This window comes from Archocentrus centrarchus, chromosome 22, assembly GCF_007364275.1.
Source record: "Archocentrus centrarchus isolate MPI-CPG fArcCen1 chromosome 22, fArcCen1, whole genome shotgun sequence".
NCBI classification, from domain to species: Eukaryota; Metazoa; Chordata; class Actinopteri; order Cichliformes; family Cichlidae; genus Archocentrus; species Archocentrus centrarchus.
The window spans coordinates 12,170,477-12,193,242 of NC_044367.1; the positions used below are offsets into that span (position 1 = coordinate 12,170,477).

At 41.8% G+C, this 22,766-nt stretch overlaps 1 protein-coding gene across 1 annotated transcript in view; it reads right to left on the reverse strand.

The window, feature by feature from the left end:
• Positions 1 to 17,988, reverse strand: part of eml1 (EMAP like 1) — a 40,265-nt gene extending 22,277 nt beyond the window's left edge. Inside the window, 3 exon segments of the mRNA XM_030759195.1 lie at positions 233 to 299; positions 301 to 416; positions 17,410 to 17,988. Of these exon segments, the coding sequence (XP_030615055.1) occupies positions 233 to 299; positions 301 to 416; positions 17,410 to 17,476 (250 nt within the window). The 5' untranslated portion in view covers positions 17,477 to 17,988.
• Between the last annotated feature and the right edge of the window lie 4,778 nt (positions 17,989 to 22,766).

Sequence of the window (22,766 nt, forward strand, 5' to 3'; positions counted from 1 at the left end):
CAACACAGTCCAAGACAAGATAGGACAGGAAGGAGAGGAGAGCGATGAGTCAGATGAAAGACTAGCAGGATTTGAAGATCAGCATCGACAGATCAAGGAGGAAAATGAGATGCAAGAGTCCTCAAAACATGTGTGCAAGCCAGTCTGTGTCTGATGGATATAATATAACAGCAAGCCTGTTTCTTAATACCCCAGAAGGAATTCAAGGCTTTGGTGCTGGAGTGTATGTTACCTTTGGTGGGTCCTCTACGTGACCCCATGGCCTGCTGCTCCTCAGACAGGTTGAGTCTGCGGACCACAGTCAGCTAGAGCAGACTTGAGCAGCTGAATCTCATCCTCCTGCATCTGGACCCTCTGCTCCAAGGAGGCGATGCGGTCGGTCACCTCCATACTGCTGGCTGCTGACGCACTGTCATCTGAGGACACAGCGAGCTCACATTAGGAAACGAGGAAAGCTAATGAGAAAGCTAAACAGTGGCTTGTCACATAATGTCAAATTATCAAAGTCAGTTCATGCATTGTGTCAATTATTCAGTTTCCACAAAGATGAATTGTTGATTCACATTCACAGCTCTCCCAACCTGCGGGCCGTGTCCGGCCCTGCCCCTACTTCTGGTCGGTGATTTGATGTAAAAAAATATAAGACAATTTGGCCCTTTAAGTTACTTTTTTGACATTTGCTAACTCTGCTTAATTGGAGGGGAAAGCGGAATGTCAAAAAAGTAACTTAAAGGGCCAAATCGTCTTATATTTTTTACATCAAATCAGGGACCAGAAGTAAGGGGTGGGGCCAGATGCCGCCCGTGGGCCGGGAGTTTGAGCCCGCTGCAAGGAATAGTTGGACATTTTGGAAAATCATGGAATATGCAAATGTGCTTTCTTGCAGAGAATCAATCAAGACTCTCTCTCTCAGTGAGAGAGCAAATAACTATCAAAACTATCCTTTTAATATAAACTCATATATGGGGAAGAATATTACAAATATAGCTACATATAAGCATATTTACAGACATACTGGGTGAAAGAAATCATTTCATGAGTAAGGTAGCTATTTCTTTCAAACCCTGAGCTTGCTTTTATTTTTTTTTTTTGGGGAGGGGGGGAGTTTTATTTTTTTTGTGGGGGGGGGGGGTTTTTACACTTCCAGACTCTTTGGCTGTGAAAACTATTCAATAGCCTGTTTCTAGGGTCTGTCCTCTGATCTCAAACTAACTTAACACATTATTATCACCTCTCCACCTGACACCCTAATAAAGGACAAGCACAGGCCATCAGGGTCCACTTCATTAATGATCACATACACGCACACACACACACACACACGCTCGTCTTAATGCAGGGTCTCCTCCATTAACACTTTGATGTCATAGGGGTTTGATGAAATATTAATGTAAATCACTGCTGTGTTTTCCCTGCAGACTTGTAATAACAGTCTGATGCATTATGCATTAGAGAGCAGGCATCTGGTGATTAGGCAGATCTGCAGCCGTGTTTCTACTGAGAGTCTGTTAGACCCCGACTGCTTGGTGACATTATGGAAATGGTGAAAGAGGCTTCTGACCTCTGTAAATAACATTCTCAAACAATCTAGCGCAACAGCATGTCAGTCAACTGAAATGTGTTTGATTTCAGACAATCTGGTGAAACAAAATGGGTGTGATGATCCTCTGAGACAAAACAAAAATGCTCAGAGGATTCAAGACTTCCTGGACCTGAGCCTCTCCCCAAATATTCACTTGTAGATAGAAATTCAGTACAATTATTCTTAGTTCCCCAAACCCCTCACACTCCTCAAAAACAACAACACACACACACACACACACAGATCTGATGACATGACTTTACTAATATTACAAAGGCAACGTCCTACCAAATATGAACTAAATGGAAAGCAGAGTCATTTGTCAATATTAAAATATGGCAGGAAAGTTATAATCCTCATATGTGTTGCTTGTTTGTAGCAACCACTAAAAGAAATCTGCCATTTTTAAATTAAGTACTTCTTTACTCAGATTTTAATTTCCTGCAAAAATGAATGGCAAATATTCAAGTACTGAAATTACATGAAAGAGTGTGTGATTGTAGGACTGTTAAACCCATTTTCTTATAGTTATCTATTACAATTATTTGTAAGTGTATAATCACCTAAGATCCAGTGAAGTCACAGTAATGTAATTGTCAAAACGTGCTGCAAAGGCTGTGAACTGAACTTTGTTTACAAGTGGGAAAATTCCATTAGTGAGCAAAATTCACTGTTAGCTGGCTATGAATTGTTTCACTCTTCATTAGATAAGATGATGAACTGGCGCACTAGGCAGATGGGACACATGAAGCTTGTAGCATAAAATGGAAATCTACATACATAAAGAATGGAAGAATCAAGTAATTACAGTCCATCCCCCAAACACACTACAGCTACACACAGAAGCATTATCGCTGACTTGAGATTTCATTGCAATAACAACGCTAATTGTGTTTTGAGACTGGAATCATCAACACAGGAGAGAACTTAACAAATGTACTGGACCACCTGTCGTAAAATCAAGAAAACACAAATATTTAGAAATCTAGTTAAAAACATATTTAAAGCTAAAAATGACTAAATTCACGTTTTTATACCCACATCTGAGCCGGCACACTGGACTTCTCCGAGAGGTCAGAAATTAATCAAGCACAACATTCAACCACTTAAACTATTTTTTTTTTTTGTTCAGGGATGCAAGTAAATAACTGCAATTTGGCATCTTATTATTAATAATAATAATAATAAATAAAAGCTTTAGAAAACCGTGCCATGAGGCTCACAGTTTTGGTGCTGATGTTAATGACAGAGGAGGTTTGGAACTCTGCTGTGACTGAGTCAGCAGTGTTGGTGACTTTTTACACAGTGTGCACCTCAGCACGCTGTGACTTTACATGGTCTCACACTTCATGTGGTTCCTTCGCAATAATACTGCTTACAGCTGATCGTGGAATATCTAGAAGGGAAGAAATTTCACTAACTGACTTGCTGCAATGGTGAAATCCTATTACAGCACTATGCTCAAATTCAGTGACCTCTTCAGAATAAATGTTTGTAAAGGCAGACTGCATAGCTAGGTGCTTAATTTTATACACAGGGATGGAAAACACCTGAATTCAAAGAAAGGTGTTGTGCAATACTTTCTTCCATAAAGTACCTAAATCATATACCCTAATCCCTAAACCTAATGCAACACAATGTGATTTTTGACCCGTTCTCCCAGGTCTTAGCAATCATGGAACGAAAAAAAAAAAAAAAAAAAAACATTGTAACACAAACTATCTGTACTTTTCCAAAAAACAGTGCTTTCTTCCTCCAAAACATATGGCTTAGAGTTAGACCAAACTTTAACCCTGTGATGGGGCAGACCTCAGAGAGCTGATAGGTGTCTTGCTCTGTTTTCTTAATGGATAAAGACCCTAAGTCAAGACAGCAACTTATAATTGATTGAATTAAAATGACTTGAGGGGAAGACAAATATCTACGAAGGTTCATGGCAGTCTACCAATAGTTGTTTGGATGTTTAACCTACTGAAGAATGGAAATCACCAACTATCATTAGGTTTCATCTTCAAGTTTCAACTTTCAGCTTGCTGAGATATTTGAGTATGCACCCATTGCCGTGCCCAGAGTAGGGTGCTTAAAAACAGATAGTGTGACAGGCATTCTTTTTTATGACATTAAAGCCTCTAACACACTTTACAGAGGTATTATTTGTATGCACTGTCTAATATTCTCATCTGCCCACCAAGTGAGAATCCCATAATGAATCCCCTGATGTGGTGAAATGAAAACTGCAGGTTACATTACACTGACAGCAGCAACTTTACAGGTTCTCTAAGAAATATGTCTGGCTCATTATACACTCATACAGACAGGCTTCTGCTCAAAGGAAGTGCCTTCTTGTTTCATAAAGCACTGTGCCAATCTCGCTCGTTCGTTTCCACACACACTGACAAAGCCTTTTTCACAGACCTTAATAACATTTAGCTCACCTGAGATTCTTTTTTTGAAGCAATCCTTGTTCATATTTACATACAACTGCGTGTCACTGAGTAAATATCCAGAGATAATGCTTCTATTATCTGTTGAGCATCTGCCATGGGTCTGCTCCCAACACTGACACAATGACAGTGTGATACCATCAGTCGTCCAAGCACAATGACTGGCTGTCACGGCCCTGATTCCCCCAGCTCTGTTCTAACATCCTAACATATGTCACCCTGTGCCTTGGTTCGAACATCTGAGCCGAGCTGACGCCCAGTAACAAGTTTGCAGCTACAACCAGAATTGGGAAAGGTCAGACAAGTTTGTTTTCATATAGAGGAATATGCAGTGATAGTGTGATGCTTAGGTGATGACAGCTCAGTCGCTCTCTCTCTTTCACACACACACACACACACACACACAACACACACACCCACACACACACACACACACACACACACACACACACACCACACACACACACACACGGGAGAGCCAGCTAAATTTGCTCTTGATGTGACAGCCCTATCTGGAGCTCAGGTCACATGCCTTCTGCCCACAGACTCAGTATCAGTAAGATGTCAATCTTCATTTAACAACAAATCCATCACCACACGGAGCCAGGGCCCCTCGTTCATCATCAGTGTGGTATTCATACCAGTCAGCCATCTGCTTAAATCACTTCATTTCTGTCGGTATATTTCAGTTTCTCTCCAATTTTCTCTTTCGGCCTCTATTTTGTTATCTGGTCAATATGTGGCTGGGTCACAAATCCGAGGGAGATCTCTGAGCCCATCTATCTGCTCACCTTAATGTATACTGACATGCTGCTCCCTATTACCTTCCTCTGCAAGGTGACGTGATTTTGGCAGGAGCAGCAGCCAACAGCTTAAGTGCTTGTCCATCACTACAGCCACAGGGACTATGCGAAGGGCTCTCTTCAGTTCATTTTTCCTAGCTGTAAAATAACCCAATGCTCCTGCTTGCATCTCCGCCTTATTTGCTGACCTCACTGTCAATAATGGACACTGGAGGAGGGCACACGTGCTTTGACTCATTTCCCCCTCTTTTGGACTGCTGCCTTCCAAAGAATCAATACGCTAAAGGAGTAAAAATAGAAGTGGAAAATGCTTATGACAAGCATAAAGGGGCGCAGTCTTACATCTTGAGCAATGCATAGCAGTCTCATAAATTCTGCAGCAGCCCTGTGCTGATGTGAGCTGACTGCCTTTTTAGCTGAGTCACTCCTTCAATATGTAAAATATGTAAGGATATGAATACATATACGGAAGAAAAAAAAATACAAGGTTAAGGACATTCCCTTGGAGGACACGCATGCTAGCAGCTGTCTCACCATGTGTTTGAGCACTTTGCCAATAACCCACTGACAAACAGAGTGATTGATGTCTGTTTTCTTTTCACTCAGCTGTGCAGAGAATCCAAACAATAAAGCTAAACTGACTTGATGGAAAGTTCAGCTGCCAGGTTAAGCTGTGCCACAATGGGAGGCACTGAAAAGCCACAACCAGCGTTTGCAGAAAACCAACAGATCAAAGGACCAAAAGACTGCAGGAAACAGGCCGTCACAACATTTTGACAGCTATTCCTGTTTTTCATACAGAAGGGCAGAGCTGATACCGCTGCAGTTTGGAGCATCTTTTTACTTGCTGGAGCTGCACCTTGCCAACTTTTTTTTTAATTTAATTTCACAATATAGATGTACAAGACCAGGTAGTGCACTGCCACAGTGCCAGTGCAGCTGCTCCAAAATGAGTCACACTAAATAAACAACCAGTCTTCAGCATGATTCACTAACTGAGATCTGGAATTAATCATAATTGAGTGGCACAAAGGAATTTAAAAAGGCAGTGATTTAGATATAGATATGATAAAGACAGAGCTAAATGAGAATGAATAAAGGTGGGTCTATGGCCATGATCGCATAGCTGGTGGTGCTTGTGATGAAAGCTGTGTGGGATGTTAGCATGTGTTTAGCATATTTTCCCTTACTGTAGCAAATCAACATGCTAGTTTGATAATTAGTTCTAAATGTCAACCAATGATGGGACTGTTGCATGTTTGTTTTCACCTCATGATGGCTGAATGTCAGCTTTCATGGTACTTCTGTTAAAGTATTTCAACACGAGACTAAGTGGAAAGTGGACAAGCCCAAAAAGAAAAAAAATATAACTAACAATATGTGTTATGATGATTTTTTTCTGATGTTATGCACAGCACAAGACAATAAAATTATTGTGCTCGAAACTGCAGCATTTACACAATGACAGTGTGCCTAAAGGACGGCTGAAATGCTCCATCAGGTGCCTGTCAGGAGGTCAGAGCATTTAGTTACAGCTGGAGAGAAAAATGAGAAAAGAGAGCAACAACAGAGAGTTACTTAAAAGCTCATCAATCCCATGTGTCACCTGCAGGAGACAGCAGGAGACGACCTGATAGCTTTAGCTAATCAACTGGTCAGATTAGGGAGACAGATGCAGTTCACAAGCTGCCGCTGAGGGCTTCTGCCTGACCAGGGCTTAAGAGGCAATAAATAGGTAGTGGTGGATAAGAGAAAGGGAAGCCCTCACAGACAACCTGAGAGGAGATTAGAGTAGAGACCACTGAGAGGAAGAGGGAGATGATAAACAACAGAGGAAGAGCTTCTTTTCCTATCATAACAGCAGCACTGAAAGATCACAAATAGATTGATAAAGACAAGAATGAAAGATGGAGCTGTGTGCATGTGTGTCTGTGCACACACAGGGGTCAGAAAGAGTGTGTCTGGGTCAAATACGAGCATGAAGTGAGGCCAAATGACCCCCCCCCCCCCAGAGAGGTCCTACTGTCCTTGTATGAACGTGTTAAACCTTTCCTTCCTGACATCAGCTACATCCTTCCTGGGGTCAGACTCAGGTCAGATGGGAAGTCGCTCCACCTTGCTCCTCTCATGCTCACACCTACACACTCATCTAATGGAACATATTACACAGGAGCAGAAATGCTGGCGCAAAACACTGACTTGCGAGTAGCACCTGTTAAGTGCTACTTTTTTTTTTTTTGAGTGCTTGATCAGATAATGCATCGAATACAATCAGTACTTTTTGCCTGCCTCCTGTGGGACTATACACCAATTATTGAAGAAGTAGATGATGTCAGGGAAGATGGATGATTATTATTATATATATATATATATATATATATATATATATATATATATATAGACACGCACACAAGAGAGGGTGCTAACATTTCCTATAAGCAACTCAACACTAAATGCTCTGTTACTGTTTATCCACGTGGTATTTGGACATCCTCTAATTTAGTCATGGTCAGCCACAATGTCTCTGTAACAACAGGGTTTCAGATCAGATATGAGAGGAAAGGTGGTGCAATTTTTAATATTGGTTCTACATAAAACATGCTGCAGGAGGAGGGTCTGAAATAATAAACATAAACCAACCTCCCAACACCTATAATCCCCCAGTGATTCAGAAAGTTCAGATAAAGGAAAAATAAACAAAAAAGGCCTAATCAAGGCAGATTTACCACGAGCACATTACATTGTCCAAACGTTTGACTGGTACTGTATATGCACTAATATCCCAGCACTCCACTTTATAAAACACAGTCACTCCTACACGCACACTCTCCTCTGTCAAAGAGGAAGCCTTCACAGTGTGGCAGAAGGATTATGCTGGATTTGTGGAGCAGATCTTGCTCAATGCTAGTGATCCTTAAACTCTGGGGGTTTGAGCTTAGCAGCAGGCTGGATTTGTATTCTCTCTTTTCAGTCTCTAACCTCTTTCACCTCTCTATTTGTCTGCTCTCCTGAAAGTGTTGTGGCATGAATTCTTGAAACAAAGCAGGAAATAAATTGACTGTGGGAAGAAAACGCGAGACTGAAGGATTATACTTAAAGAGGGCTTGGCAGTAAAATGTTTTCATTATCTTTCTCTTTTTACCCATTCTTCTTGCTCTCGTCCATGCTGCTCGCCCAATTAGAGATTAACTCCTAGTGGTAGACTGTTTAAAGAGATGGAGCTTTCAGAGTGTGAGATACTTGGAGCATCAGTATACTAAGATGTAGCTGAAGCTGGAAAGTTCTACGGGAGTGAACTAAAATGTGCACACATGAAATTTAGACAGTTTCAACCACTGCCGAAGTTACACGATTAGAATAAATCTTTTGGAACGCAGCCATACTGTTTAGCATGCTAGCATGCTAACATTTGCTATTTGGTACAGAAAACAAACAGAACTGAGGCATTAGTGTCAATGGCCTTAGTTCTTGCAGAAGCATTGGGACCAAGACAACATTGATGTTTGCAGGCATTCATTTATGCACAGCTCTCTTAAGGTGCCACCACAGCACTTTGATCAGGTTGAGGTCTGGATTTTGACTGGGCCATTGCAACACCTTGATTCTTTTATCAGCCATTATGTTGTAGATCTGCTGCTGTGTGGGATCATTTTACTGTTGCATAACCCAGTTTGGACCAAACTTTAGCTGTTGCACAGATGGCCATGGTTCATGGTTGACTCAATGACTGCAAGATACCCAGGTCCTGTGGCTGTAAAACAAGCCCAAACCATCACCCTTCCACCACCGTGTTTGACAGTTGGTATGAGCTGATATGCTGTGTTTGGTTTTCAAACAAGGCCACTATGCATTATGACTAGTTTGAATTATGACCAAACTTCTCCACTTTGGTCTCGTCTGTCCAAAGGACGTTGTTCCAGAAGTCTGGTGGTTTGCAATTTTGCAAACTTAAACCGTGCTGCCACGTTCTTTTTAGAAAGAAGAGACTTTCTCTTAGCAACCCTTCCAAATATGTCATACTTGTTCAGTCTTTTTCCAAATGTACTGTTATGAACTTTAACATGCCATGCCAAATGAGAAAACATATAATCAAACACAATATGAGACAGGAAGCCCCAGCTTCTGAACTTAAAAAGCATGAGGCCAGAACTTTATATAACACCCGTCTAAATTTAAATAAAAATAAAACAGTAATAAAAGCTGAAGAAAGACATCCTTTTTATTGCTGTGACTTTTAGGGACGAAGCAGACCACAGAAGCACAAAGTCATGCTTGGCAGCAGCTCCAGGCTCCGACACAAGCCTGTTTCTCAGTCTCAGCTTTCCTCTACATAAAACACGGCTTTGTCCCTCAGTAACAAACAACCAGGAAGGAACAGGAGGCGGGATACTTGTTCCATCCAGTGTGTGTTTATACTGGTGTTGTCGCATCCAGTAACATTGTTGTTATGGGATACCAGATTTCCATGGTGCAGAAATGGTCTCACACACATACAGAGAGACAGTGTGCCAGAGACCACACCACACTGATCACGGGCCAATCGTATATCTGCCATCTGGAGGGGAGAGAACATGCAGTGGCACTGCTGGCAGCAAACAAGATCATTACAGAGCAAAACTGAGGAGAATTATTACAAACAGACTTTGGTGTGCAATCAGTGCCTTTCCTTTTTTTTGTAATTAAGTGTTCAGATTTTACTCTAAAAATTCTCTCTCTCTCTCAGTGCATTTACTTTAACTTTAAAATGGTTTGTTATTCTCGGTTCCACGCCTTCTACTAAACCAGCTCTATGTGCAGTTTTTGAGTTTTGACAGTACCTAAAAACCTGAGTCACATCCAACTGTATTTAATGTAAGAGAATATCCGACCTGACAAGCCACATTATTAGATTTTCTCTTCTCCCTGCGGTCACAGAGGAGAGAGGAGAAAGTACGCCGATTATACAAGACACATTTTTGTACAGTATTCTGATTTACTTCATTACCAATCGAAGACAATGCCTCAAACATCTGATTAGCTAAACATGCAATTCAGCGAGCTGTAAAAAACATTTTTTGATTATAAAAGGTGGAAGAAATGTGTTAAGCATAATATAAAATAAAACAGGAACTCAAACTCCAATATATTCACTAAGAATTCCAAATACGACCAAACCCAAGGAACATGAAACAATCTTGTGATGGAACCAACCACAATCACAACCTCACCAATCTCCTGTAACATTAAATGTTTATACATCAACTAAAGAAACCTCATACAAATTGCAAACTTCAGATACTCATAATCTTGTTTGGATTAACAGCATCTTAAAATTTAGCCACAAGCATACCTGCCAAAGTTGTCAAAACTGCCTTTGTGGAAAGTCCTGTTATAGGCCCACAATTTCACATTAGGACACATAAACAGACAGACTTAGAAGGTAAAAGCTATACTTTATGATAAACATCTGTATAGTGTGGTGAGCGCACCTTGAGAAATAGACTGACAGCAGTGGATTTCTCTTTTCTAAAATGTGCCCTGAAAACATCTTTGCGTTTCAAGTCTAAGAGTAAAATGTGAAATACACGTCCATCACGAAGGAGTCCTGAAATCAAACTCACTTGTAGCTATACTAAAACTAAAAGTAAAGAAGCAAAAGCATTTGGACCAAAACAAGTGCCATCTAACAACAAAATTGGTCTGTCAGTAGAGGAGAAAATCTAAATAACACTGCCCATCCCATTTCTCTCTCTCTGCACCTGTGATCTTGATGAATGGAATTTCTAATGGGATATTCCTCTTTTTTGCCTGCCCATCTGTTAGAGGCAGGTTGAACGCATGCAATGGGGGATACACCCTCACACTCAGCGCTGGGGCTTTCCCCTTGGTTCTCCCATGAACAGCAGATGTAAGAGACCAATTAGGGTGCTGAGCAGCCCCAGGGAGCTGCACCACTGACACCAGGAGGTTAATTATATCTGTTTACCTCACAACCAGCCAAGGTTTAAAAAAAAGCAGTTGCCAAATCTTTGGGCCGTGACGAATCGATGTGCTTATAGAAATAATTACCATAAATACAATCAAAACAACACTCACCTTGTCAGGGCTGCTGAGTTTATCTTTAATGAATTTTAAAGGGTTTGGTGACGTGCTGCAGGATTAACAGAGAGATTCATGCGCAGACATTCATATGCAGACATGCATGTGCACACATGAATGCAGATACACATACCAGTGTGCAGATGATCTGTGCTGGAAACAATTTGCATACTAACGTAATTTAATGGTGTAAATATGGCTCTGTGTAACATCCAAATTAAACAATGTATAACTGAATCCTTTCTTGCACTATGCCTCTCTGGGCAAAACGGCTTTGGCGATACTTTGAGCATCAAGCAGAAACTAAAAATAATGGTACCTCTTTGGGATTTTGCTGACTTGAGTGATTTATTAGTGGTCGCCCTCCCCCACAGGTAAAATTCTGCACCCCACTGAGCACATTTAGTGTTACAGTGCAGACTGGAAGCATCCCACTTCCTGATGGAGTACATGATCTTGTTCTGGCACTTTTAGGGTAGGGCATTTTATGCATCCCTGACATACTGTTCAAGGACTCATGCTTGCCTGCATGTCTCCTGTACTGACCTTGTGAGGTTACACATGCACTCATGCACAGTGAACCTGAAAATGGATACATACACACTCGTTCAAAACCACAAGCCCATACATAACACAGAGCGGTGCTCTGTCAGAAGCATTAGACACACGCGCACATACTACACACAGAGTCAGTGTATATATTTAGCACAGGAACTCACACGCTTCTGCTTTACATGCCTGATTGTTTTAGTAGGTCATGAGATGCGGCTGCTTGGAAGTGTGTCAGTGGAGGAAAAGAAGGGAAGGGAAGACGGAGGGGAGAGGAAATACTCATTGCCTTTTTGATCACCAAGAAGCTGTTTGCAGTGACTTTTCTGTTGATCACAAGACAATCATACAACAATATCTGAGCAACTTATAAAGGCCAATGTGTCTGAATAGAACGTTTAGCAGGAACAAACCTATATTTTATTTATTCCTGGATTCTGAAGAGCTTTCAATTCTACAGGAAGGAACACAAGAAGAAAGCAGCCCTGCCTTTTACTAAGGTGAAAAAAAAGTAGTGTAAAAAAAAAAAAAAATAGTATGTGACATACTGTGAACACAAGCGTTATATTTCCACCTCACATGATTACAGATAATGGTCGGATAAGAAGAAATGCAAATAGTGAAACATTTTTGCCTGTAAGATTCAAATGTCATGACTCAAGCACATTATGTTACAATATAAAGCAGCTTGAGATGCTTGTTGTATTTTTTTTTTTACTATTCCTTTGACTTACAAGGCAGATTTGGCCTTAGATTTGTCTTTTCACTGACCTCTGCATGTATGCATATACTCGACAGATGTCAGTAACACGCTATATAACAGGGGGTGGACACATTTCTGCCAAAATGGCTCAGTGGGATCCTGGCTCGTGGCCTAATCTTCCTCTTCCATGCAGATTTTATACAACATGCTGCAATGTGCAGATAAATTCTCTACTGTGTGCACAGCATGCATGCACACTATGGGTTGCCATATTTAGATGGAGATTTCATGAATACCTGTGTCACGGCGGTTCTTACTGCATAGGGACATCATTTCTTACCATTCTCAAAAGCAGCTCCTGCAGCCTGCAACACACAGACTCCATATAGCTATGACTGAATGTACAGAGCCACTTTTGTTTTTTATCTGTTAGCAGCTAATGTCTCACTATTCAGCACTGAGAAAAAAGTGCAGGGCAAACCTTATCAGGAGAAAAGTGAGAAAAAATGAGGGAGATAAGGAGTAGTGAGGGGGGTGGAGGGGTGGCAGCATGACTCGTGACTGCAGAAGCCTAAGTGGCCCGACTTGATATCTGACTGTCTGCAGATAAAATTAAAAAAAGAAAAGCACTCTGAGCTCCACTTGAGGCACTCGCACAAGATCAGACAAAGAGCATGAGAAAGTGTGACGTAGGGATGAGGGTGAGGGAAAGGGAAAGAGCTGGAGAAAAAGTAAAGTGAAGGACAGAAGAATCAGTTTTAGAAATAAAAGAACTCACTGGGGTTGAGAGCAGAGGGGAAAAAAAGGCTAAATGGAGAGTGGTGTGTGCTCTCACTGATGCAGCCATAGGAAATCAATATCAAACTTTGCATGAATCAGCAGCAGTGGACGAATTAACCCATTCAGGTCGATATTTATTAGACTGCCGCTCTGACACAAGTACAGCAGTTAAAGATGACTGATGGCACAGAGACACATAATTTCCTAATACTTCCCTCCCACTGTTCCTTTTGTGCAGTTTCAGTGCACAGGTCTGTTTGCCAGTGGCTTTTCCTAGGCTTTGATGGATAGTGAATAATCAGGAAGAAAGGAAATAAAGGCATAGATAAAGAGAGGATGGAGAAAGGTGGGGAAACTGAGACAGTTCATATAAAAAGTCCATATTTATAAATAAAAGAAAAAGAAGAAACCACTTGAACTGGGTTTTCAAAAGTAAATGGATTCCAGCTGCTCTAACACAAGTAGATACATCTCATCCTCCTCTCTGCCATCCTCCTTGGCTACTGTGGATGGTAACGTGAGCGGGGCTTTAATCCTAATCCCTCTCCACGTGCCATCGACAGTCAGGGTTTGGATGGAGATATTCACAGAGGCACAGCCAAGAAGAGAAGGAGAGTGGATGAAGTCGCATCCCCCTCTACTGCATATCAAAATACCTCCAACAGACATCAAAGCATTCTCTGTCTTTATTAATTTCCCTCTTCACCCTACGCGTCTGTTCCATCCATCTGCACTCCTACTAATTCTAACATCCTTATTTTTTCTTACGTACTCTGGTTTTTGACTCCTGTCTTTCCTCTTCGCCCTGCCCCCTCTGCTCTCAGTCTGGTGTGTTAAGTTGCCAAGGGTGCAGTGATGGGACATAAAGAGATGTTTAATCACATATTATTAGCTTAAAAGATAAACAAACAGGTGATTAATAATTGTTAGAATGGAGAGGCCGGACGCTCTGAGATGAACCTCTGCGTGTGATCATCAGTATTAGACTGTTGTAAGTGAGCTGGATTTACTATTAAAAGATTTAATTCATGACACATCAGGAGGTTTTGGTGCATCAGAAGCCTAATGAATAAGTAATTGTATTAACTGATGCTTGCTCTGGTGGTTTTGCATGTTTTAGCAGTGTTAACTACATGCTGCATGAGCTCAAAAGTACAAAATACTGTCCAGAGTCTAGCCATTTTAAAAGTTGCACTTCCATGAATCAAATGTTTCTCTCATTTCTGTCATGTTTCAACATCATCTTGCGGATCTCAGAAGGTTGGGCAAAAAAAAAAAATCTTCACCATATGCATGAAATTGATATCAAAAGTTATGCTTTCAGTGGTAAAATATAGGCAGACAAAACAGGAAACTGCTGGGATAGTCCTTGGAATTGATGCACTAACACTTAAAATGGACAAGATCCATGGCATCAGCAATCTCATTACCAGCCCAACAAAACAAATAAATTCAATCAAAACTGTCCTTTTCTGCAGAACCAAGATGTATGAAATTAGATTTTAACAGGAAAAAAAAAGATTCACTTCCTTCATCAGCTGTGAGTAATGAGAGGTTAATGGAGTTAATTTTCATTAAGTCTGAGCTAGCCCCGACCTCCCGAGGACAAAGCACACAGCCTGCACGCGTTTCTGCAGTTTAGCTGACCCAGTCTGAACATTAGTTTGGTTGGACGCTCCACAACACACAGGCCGAGAGAAAAAAAAAGAGGGAATGAATGACATCATTGACTTTTGCTGATCTGGGTTCAGCTGGATGGCAGAAGCAGAGCAGTATGATGTCACTTGGCCTACAGGCTCAAACAGCCCACAGTGGCTGTGCAGATGGCTGTGAGTACACTCCATACACACAACCCTCCAAACTGGGCGGCCACAAGCACAGATTTTTTTTTTATGTGAGCTCATGCACTGAGCATACTGCCGAAACGACAAACGAAGATGCTGCTTCCTCAGTTTGTGTGTTGTATGTATGTGCTGTGTGTGTGTGTGTGTGTGTGTGTGTGTGTGTGTGTGTGGTGTGTGTAGAGAGAGAGACAGAGAGAGAAAGCAGGAAGGTAGAGTCGGAAAATCCCTGGCAACAGCCTTGAGCAGCATGTCTTATTTCACCGACATACTTTCAGAAAGCAAACATGACATTGCGGAGGATTATAAAAACCTCGCAGTTGTCAGACAACTCGAATCTGCTCTCCGGCCGTGACTGGCAAAAAAGTGGAGTATGAAGAGAGGAAAAAAATATTCATTTAGCATGGTGTGATCATGAGATAAGAAGACCAAAGTCAGTGAAGATGTTGCAGTTTGCAGCTGCTGCCGACACCACACTTTTTTCACCTGTCACTGAAACCGTGAGCTTTGAGTGTGACAGTCAGAAAAGCTGTAACTGCCACTACTATGAGAAGTCAGGGCCTTCTATTACTCTGCACTCTCTGCTACACCTGTTTTTCAGGTCAGTGCAACCAAACTAATATCTGCTCTTATCACTGACACTGACAGTACTTTACTCATCACGCAGGAATACAGCACAAGACCAGGAAACATGTATACTCACGCTACACTCAGCTCTCATGTACAAACTAGATTTCAGTCTGCCTTACTCTTTTTCCTGGTTCCTTATCGCCTATGACATTACACAGCAGGGAAAACCCTTTTTTAATAGTCTCCAATTTTGCATTAAGCTTCGTTATTCTGTTTCTGCAGTGTTCAAAGCTTTAATTACAAAAAAAAAAAAAAAGAATCTTAACTGTAGGGTGCAGTTGCTCTCACTGGGTAGATTTGTATTACCTACGTATGTGCTTTCTTTTAGCCACATCTGGCTTTTGTTGTGCTTGGTTTTATAATTTTTGGAATCTTGTAATTGGTGTGCATCTTTGGCCAGGTCTTATTAAGGGACTTGATGATGAAAACTTGATGACTTGATGATAAGTAAAAAGAAAAGACATTTATGGATGAAAATCTCTCTTTTCCACTCTCTCCCCTTCTCTATCTCTTTTTGTTTCTCTTTGTCTGTGTCTAAGCTGTTATGGCTGCTATTAAATTTAATGTAGGAAAATCCATAAGGAGTGAAAGCTTTAAGTAGTCTCACCTCATCAGTTATGCATTAAAATACTGAAGCGACCAGTATCCCTGGCAGGTGATACGTCTGGTGCAATTCCACACCTCTGATTTGCTCTGTTAGGCAGTGGTATTCCCCTCATCCCACTGATTGCTGGTGCTTACACAGCACAGTAAATATTATTGATCTTCTCATTATCCACCAATGCCAATTACATTACTCCATCCTTCAGCAGTGATAGCTTAGACTGTGACGTCACAGTCACTGCTACGGACAAACACAAGCTGAAACATGTTAGAGGAACAATAAAAAGAGGGTGCCACCACACGGCAGGGGATAAAGCGAGTGTTCCCCCTGTCAATGTGATGAATATTTTAAAGGAGAAGTTAACAAAAATAACATAACATGATTTAAAATCCCTCTGCTGCACTCAATTACAGACACAGGTCATGTTGGGGATAATCCCCTTTGTGTGTATGTGTGTTGGAGGGGCTCACTGTAGTTTGTAGGTACATACCAGCAGTGATGCTAATAACAAACGGAGCTGTAGTGTTAAACTTCTCTTAAAAGCAGGACATTATTTGAAAGAAAAAGCTTTCTGTCCTGTTGTACTGGGATGCATGTATGGATCGCTTAAAAGTATCAGTACATAAACTGAAATCTCACATGAGGGCTTGCTTTTCAAGAGGAATGGGAGCTTCATGGACATAAATCCTAATAGTGATGTGTCATGCTGCCTTTGCTCTTCCCTAAGTCACCCTCTCCCACCCATAACATTATCAGCCTGAAGTACGGCGTCTCCCTGTGCCAGCAAATAAATCACATTATGGCAACGAGCAAAACACGAGCAGTCATGTCCTGTTCTGTCACTCCCGTTTTGTCTCAGTCAGCAAGCTGATTGCAGTCAGCTATTGTGGGGAATGTATATATTCATAACAAACCCTTCATCACATCAAGCTGAACCAGGGCAGCGCTGCGAGCGAAGGGCTGTTTCTCATCCTCCCTTCCTCTTTGTTTATTAGCTCTCCTGATGGAGGCTGTTGACATCATTCTGGCCTTGATTTCAAACACTTCCTGTTAAATCTGCAGTGTGTGTGTGTGTGTGTGTGAGTGCATGTTTTTTCCCCCTGTAAATGTCCCCCCGGACTGCCTGCTTTAACTTAAATATTCTTCTGTTGACAGCGAGTCTAGTGATTTAATCTGTACTTGAAGAGCAGCCAGATTTAAACAAATGAGAAAAAAATGTTAAAGTTTTACAGAGGAGCATAAAGACCAAAGCTAGAGCCAGCTCATGTCTGTAACACAAACACCTCTGCAGGATGTCAAGTTAAGCCAGTCACCTGCTGACATCTCAAGTCCAGAAAGCAGCATGCAGTTAAGAGCAGAGAGGGATGGGGTGTACGAAGGCTTAGTTAGTTTTACCGTTGCAGAACTGTAGCAGTGATGAGGTGTCATATAGGCTGCTGTAGCTGGAAAACCCGTCCTCCATTCTCAGCCTCTGCTCTGCACCTCTGTGCTCCCTCTGTTATCCCACCACTCCTTCGCTCTCCTCACTCTCTCGCTCTCTCTCTCTCTCTGGTGACTCCCCTACTTTAGTTTATCGTTCACTTGGCGTCCAAGGCGCTCCCTCCATTCACTCTGCACGGGTCAGGCTCCTGGGTGAGTCACCATGGCAACCCATTCACTCCGATTATGTCATGTGAACTCCAGCCACTGTTCTTTTTCAGTAACCCCACTCGCAAGAGAAAAAAAAAAGTCTTGAACTATGGCAGAAAACACTCCCTGCTGAAGAATGACTGCACAGAGACAGAAGTTAAGAGGCTGCTGGCGGGTTTTTGTTTTCCCCTCTGCTCGTCCTCTCCTTCTCCTCCTGCGTTCAGCAGAGACAGCTGTGTGTCGTTGGCTCTAACTGATCTCCACAGGAAGAAAAAAAAAAAAAAAAACAGTTTTAAGAGGGCTTGAGCTGACAGCACAGGCGAGCTCTGGCACAGGCAGTCACTGTGTATGTGCGTGTATGTTTGTGTGTCAGGAGCTGTGAGTGTTAAGATAATGCTCGGGACAGCCCAGCCTTCCCCTGTCACACAGTGTGGACGAGTCAGAGCGCAGGGGGCTGGGCCTGTCAGATGCAGCCTCCTCCTCCAGCTTTAGAGGGAGCAGAGCGGAGGAGAGGAGGAAAGGGGAGAGGAGAGGACATGGTAGGGAAGGAGACTCAAAGAGAAAGGAGTAGGTGGTAGGAGAGGAAATAGAGAAAGAAAGAAAGGACGGGAGAAATAAGGAGAAGCAAGGACAAAGTAGGAGAGGAAAGGAGACAAGGAAAGGAAACAGGAGAGAAAAAGAGCAGAAAGAGAAGTCAGTATAGAGCAGTTAGTATGTTGTCCTCCTGCTCTCACACACAGCAGCATCACACACACTATGTGTCAGTATGGAGTCACACGGTGACACACCACAACAAAACCGACGTCACATCTCTCCACGCATTTGAGCTGAACCTTGCCAGGGGATCTCAGCTGTGACTAAATACGATTATCATTCTGTCCTCTGTCTTATCTGCCCTGCTGCAGACTGCGCAGAGGCCGAGGGTTCCTTAAAACAAGGACAAGAGGGGGAGAGAATGAAAGGGAGACTATAGGGGATTGAGGAAAGAGAGAAATAAATGGGATAGAGGGGGAAGGGGGCGGAGGAGGAAAAAGAAATCGAGAGGTGCTTGAGGAGGGTGCTGGGTGTAGAAAGGAGCACGAAATTAAAGGGTGGGAGTTTTGTGAGGGGAAAGGGGGGATGCCCTATAGAAAAAAAAAAAAAAGAGGGTTTTTGTGTGCATGAGAGGAAGGGTCTCACTGCATTATTTATAATTCAGTCTTGTACAGAAAACTAATAAGCCTAAGAACAAGGAGTCTGTGGCCTATATTCATGTTGGAAACACTTCCCCCTTTTTTTCCCCCTAGATCACAAGACAAAGCCGACAAAATCATACAAAGGCAGGGAAGCTCTAAAGGCAGCACCGGGTGGGGATCATGAAAGGATATGTGATGTTTTTATAGTAACCCAGCACATGTGATATTATCTGTCAAAATGATGCTCTTCTGGTGCAGGTATCTATCATAATATCTTTGGTTTAAAGGTGACCCCGCTAGATTTGACCTTTTAACAAGAGGATGAAAAGGATGCAGTGAAGCACCTTTTAATGGCTGATCAGTTCACGGTTCAAGGCCCTCCACGGTGTTGGCCTCGGAGCTGCAGCCCTCTCTCTCCCTCAGGAAAATGCAGCACTCAGCTTCACTTATTACACAATAACATCCACAGCAGAACTATTAAGCTCACCAGCAGACAGGATTATCCAAGAAAACAAGATGCTCTTTGCAGACCGCTGTCGCATTTTCACTCTGCATTACTTGATTTATTTAAATCACAAGAACATTACAATAACAAAACACCTTTACACCATCTTCAATTAATATTCTTCTCAACAACCAAAGCACACGAGTATGCACCCAGCTGTCCTGCATTAATATGCACTCAGTGCTTTTAAGTCTTGAAAGGGCACAACATCCAGTGTTTTGATCAAGATAAAACAAGGAATTTCATGCAGCTCACTGCTAGGAGAACAAGCAAAACACACACAGTAAACACCCTTTGTGTTTTGTTCTGAGCACTGCAGGTCACAGCGGTGTTTTGTCTGAAGGGGTTCAGATTATTGTAAATCCCATTGTGGGATCTGATTTGAGATCTAGATTAGGGAGCGGTCTGCTGTTTATGTATATCTGTCTCTCTGTGCATATGCTCATGCGAGATGAGACTATATTCCTTCCAAAAATCCTGCCCCATGGGGCTCTTAACCCCACCTACAACTCAGAAGGTGGCAGGTGGTGGAGCTTGCTGGTGCCGCTGCTGTTCCATCCCTTCTCAGCCCATTGCTCCCACCCTCACTGCCCATCAGTGAATCCTGTATAAGATAAGCATCACAGTGGTGCACTTTGTGAGGATATCCCACTTCTATTAAATACTGTGTGTGCCCAGCCTCTAAAACACACAATCTGTGCACCCAGTTAGACATACAAACTACAAATCCAGATTAAGAGAAGTATTTATCAATGAAATACATTTAGTTCATGTAAACATAAGAGGATAGAGAGTTTTCATACTTTTAAGGTGGCTATAAGTCATAGCTAGTGTAAAATGAGCCTCTTAGCTTCTGGGTCGGAAAATTAAAGCCGTTGCGTAAGTGTTTTAAACCTGTATTCTATTTAATAGACACCAGGGGGCGACACATGTAGTTGCAAAAATACAATATAGAACTCTATGGGAAAACAGGCTCCCTTTCCCTGTGACCTTAATTCAAATTCTAATTTAAGGTCATATTGAATAAAACATGGAGTTCAGTTTGTAAATTCTGATCATTATTAGAGTTAGAAAGGAGGATTAGCCAGGATATGCTCATTTATGACAAGTTCTTAGCCAATAAGCTTGCTGTTTCACAGTCTTATCCACCTCTCTTCATCACATCTGGTTTGAAAACACAAAAAAACAGCTCAAGGCTTTATAACGAGACTTCACGAGCCAGTTGGTGGTGATATTCTTCTTTTATATTGCCTGTGCTGTCAGTGCTTGTGTTCAGCAAGTGGAAGCCATAGCGACAGTTAGCAGCTTAAAAGTCAGGAGTAGGTGGAGACCAAAAATCGAGCCAAAAAGGTGAATATTGGAGTTACAGTCACCACGTAGCCAGAAACGTGACTCCAAAGGGAGCGTTTTGCTCTGTTTAGGCTAGATGTGTAAATAAGCAGCTGTTAGTTAGTTATTAGCTGTAGCCACTTACAAGGTGATGATGGTAGTTTAAAACATGCAGAGGCAAAATAAATAAATACCAACCTGGTAAAATATATGCTCAACTATCTTTCCATGACACATCTGACAGGATTTAGCTTCATTTGTTTAAAAGCACTTGGCTGCTTGGCATCAGGCCTGTAGCTCTCCATTGCTTTCTAAACTGGCTCTGTTTTTACTGCTTTTGTTCCCGGGAGGCACTTGAAGGTCACATTCAACATTAGCGTGCTGTTCACTTCTTTCTCTCTCTCTCTCTTTTTTTATTTTTTTCCCAGATAGAAAAAAGGAAACTGCTGACATTTGTTTTATCAACAGATGATCAGTCAGTCTGTCAGTGGGCCAGGATTATACACAATCAAATCCAGAGCTGAAGAGGAAACAAGGTCAATCCTCTGCATGATCCAGCCACCATCTGTGTGTCTGTCCTGGTTATTGGGCTGCTTTATGCTTTACACCACGAATTATTCCAACCTGCGGTCTCAGTGATTCGTATGAACACTGATTTTGAACAAAGCCTATGGACACATGTAGGATCAGATTTCCCAGATTTTTTTTTGGCCAGCTAAAGACCATCACTCACATCTTAGTGACTGTGTTTCTGAGCTGCAGCTTTGAGGTTTGTTTCAGCTACAGTAGTTAAACATTACAGTGTGTTTGTGACACCCGGCCAGCTTTAACAAGTATATATTTTTAACCTGTCTTCATCAAGATATAAAGGAAGTATAAGGGCATTTTATTTTTTTACAAAGGTGAATTATGAGTCACATTTAACAGTGCAATTTTTTTTTTTTTTTTTACTTTTTCACATGGGAAAAAGAGAGGTGATTGTGTTCAATCTAAAATGTAAAGCAGCAGGTAGCAAAGGTCAGCCAACATGAGCTGATGCCAAAGAGAAGATGAGCCAAAAGGAAAGAGTGAGGATAAAACCATCCGCATGAAACTAGTGTTATTCATTTACTTCCCCGATGGTGAGAACACTCACTTGGATCTTTAGCTGTTGTGTTAACTCATCATCCTACAGTGGGAGTGACAGCAAAATACTGTGGGTTTTCATTTTACAGCGACCTTCTGGTGCAGTGCAGTAAATGTGGCTCTGAGATGACACACACAGATGAGCCCCTGTAAAATTTGGTTCAGACGTTCATGGTCGCCAGAGAGTGAATCTATGACTCATGACTTTTGCAATCTCTTGCCTCGTCCTTCAGCTGGTTTACATTTGTGGCTTTAAGTGAAACGGCTCAGCAGCGATTGAATAGATCACATTTGGAACATACATTCATAATTCCCTCAGGATGTCTTAACCTTAACCTGCTCTCTAGCCCCAACAACAGGGCCACATTTGAAATAGTACAGCAGTTTTAACTGACTCCTGCTGTGCTTTATGTCGTACTAGCAAATGCGGGCATACTGAGACAGTAAACGGTGTTGTTAACATGCTGTTAAGCAGGTATAAACTGGCTAAACTGCATGTTAGCAGTGATACTGGTGCAGAGCCTCTAGCCTCCTCTTTTTGAATAATGTGCTACATTCTTAAAACCTGCCTTGCTGGTCCCATTTTTTCTTAAATGTATTATGTATTTTTTTCTTGAACTGAAATATCCAGATTTCCCCATTAGGCATCTTGAAATCTTATCCTCTGTCCTGTAATATATTAGATTTTGTTTGATAACGCAAAGATCTGTTCTCAAGGTGTGGCTGTTTGATATCTCATAAAAGCAGTGGTGCTACTGTTCCACCTAGATGGCGAGTGCAAGGTGTGCTACTATCTGTGATTGACAGGTTTACTCTTTTTAATAACTGTCTGGACGAAAGACCGGAGATAAATTGAGTGTGAGAGGGAATAGTAAATCAGCTGTTGAAAATACATCATCCCCACATGCTGGGGAAAAAAAAAAAGCTGTCATTTCTAATACAGTCTTATCAGAAGAGGCGCTGAGTCCAGAATAAAACATATTTTATGA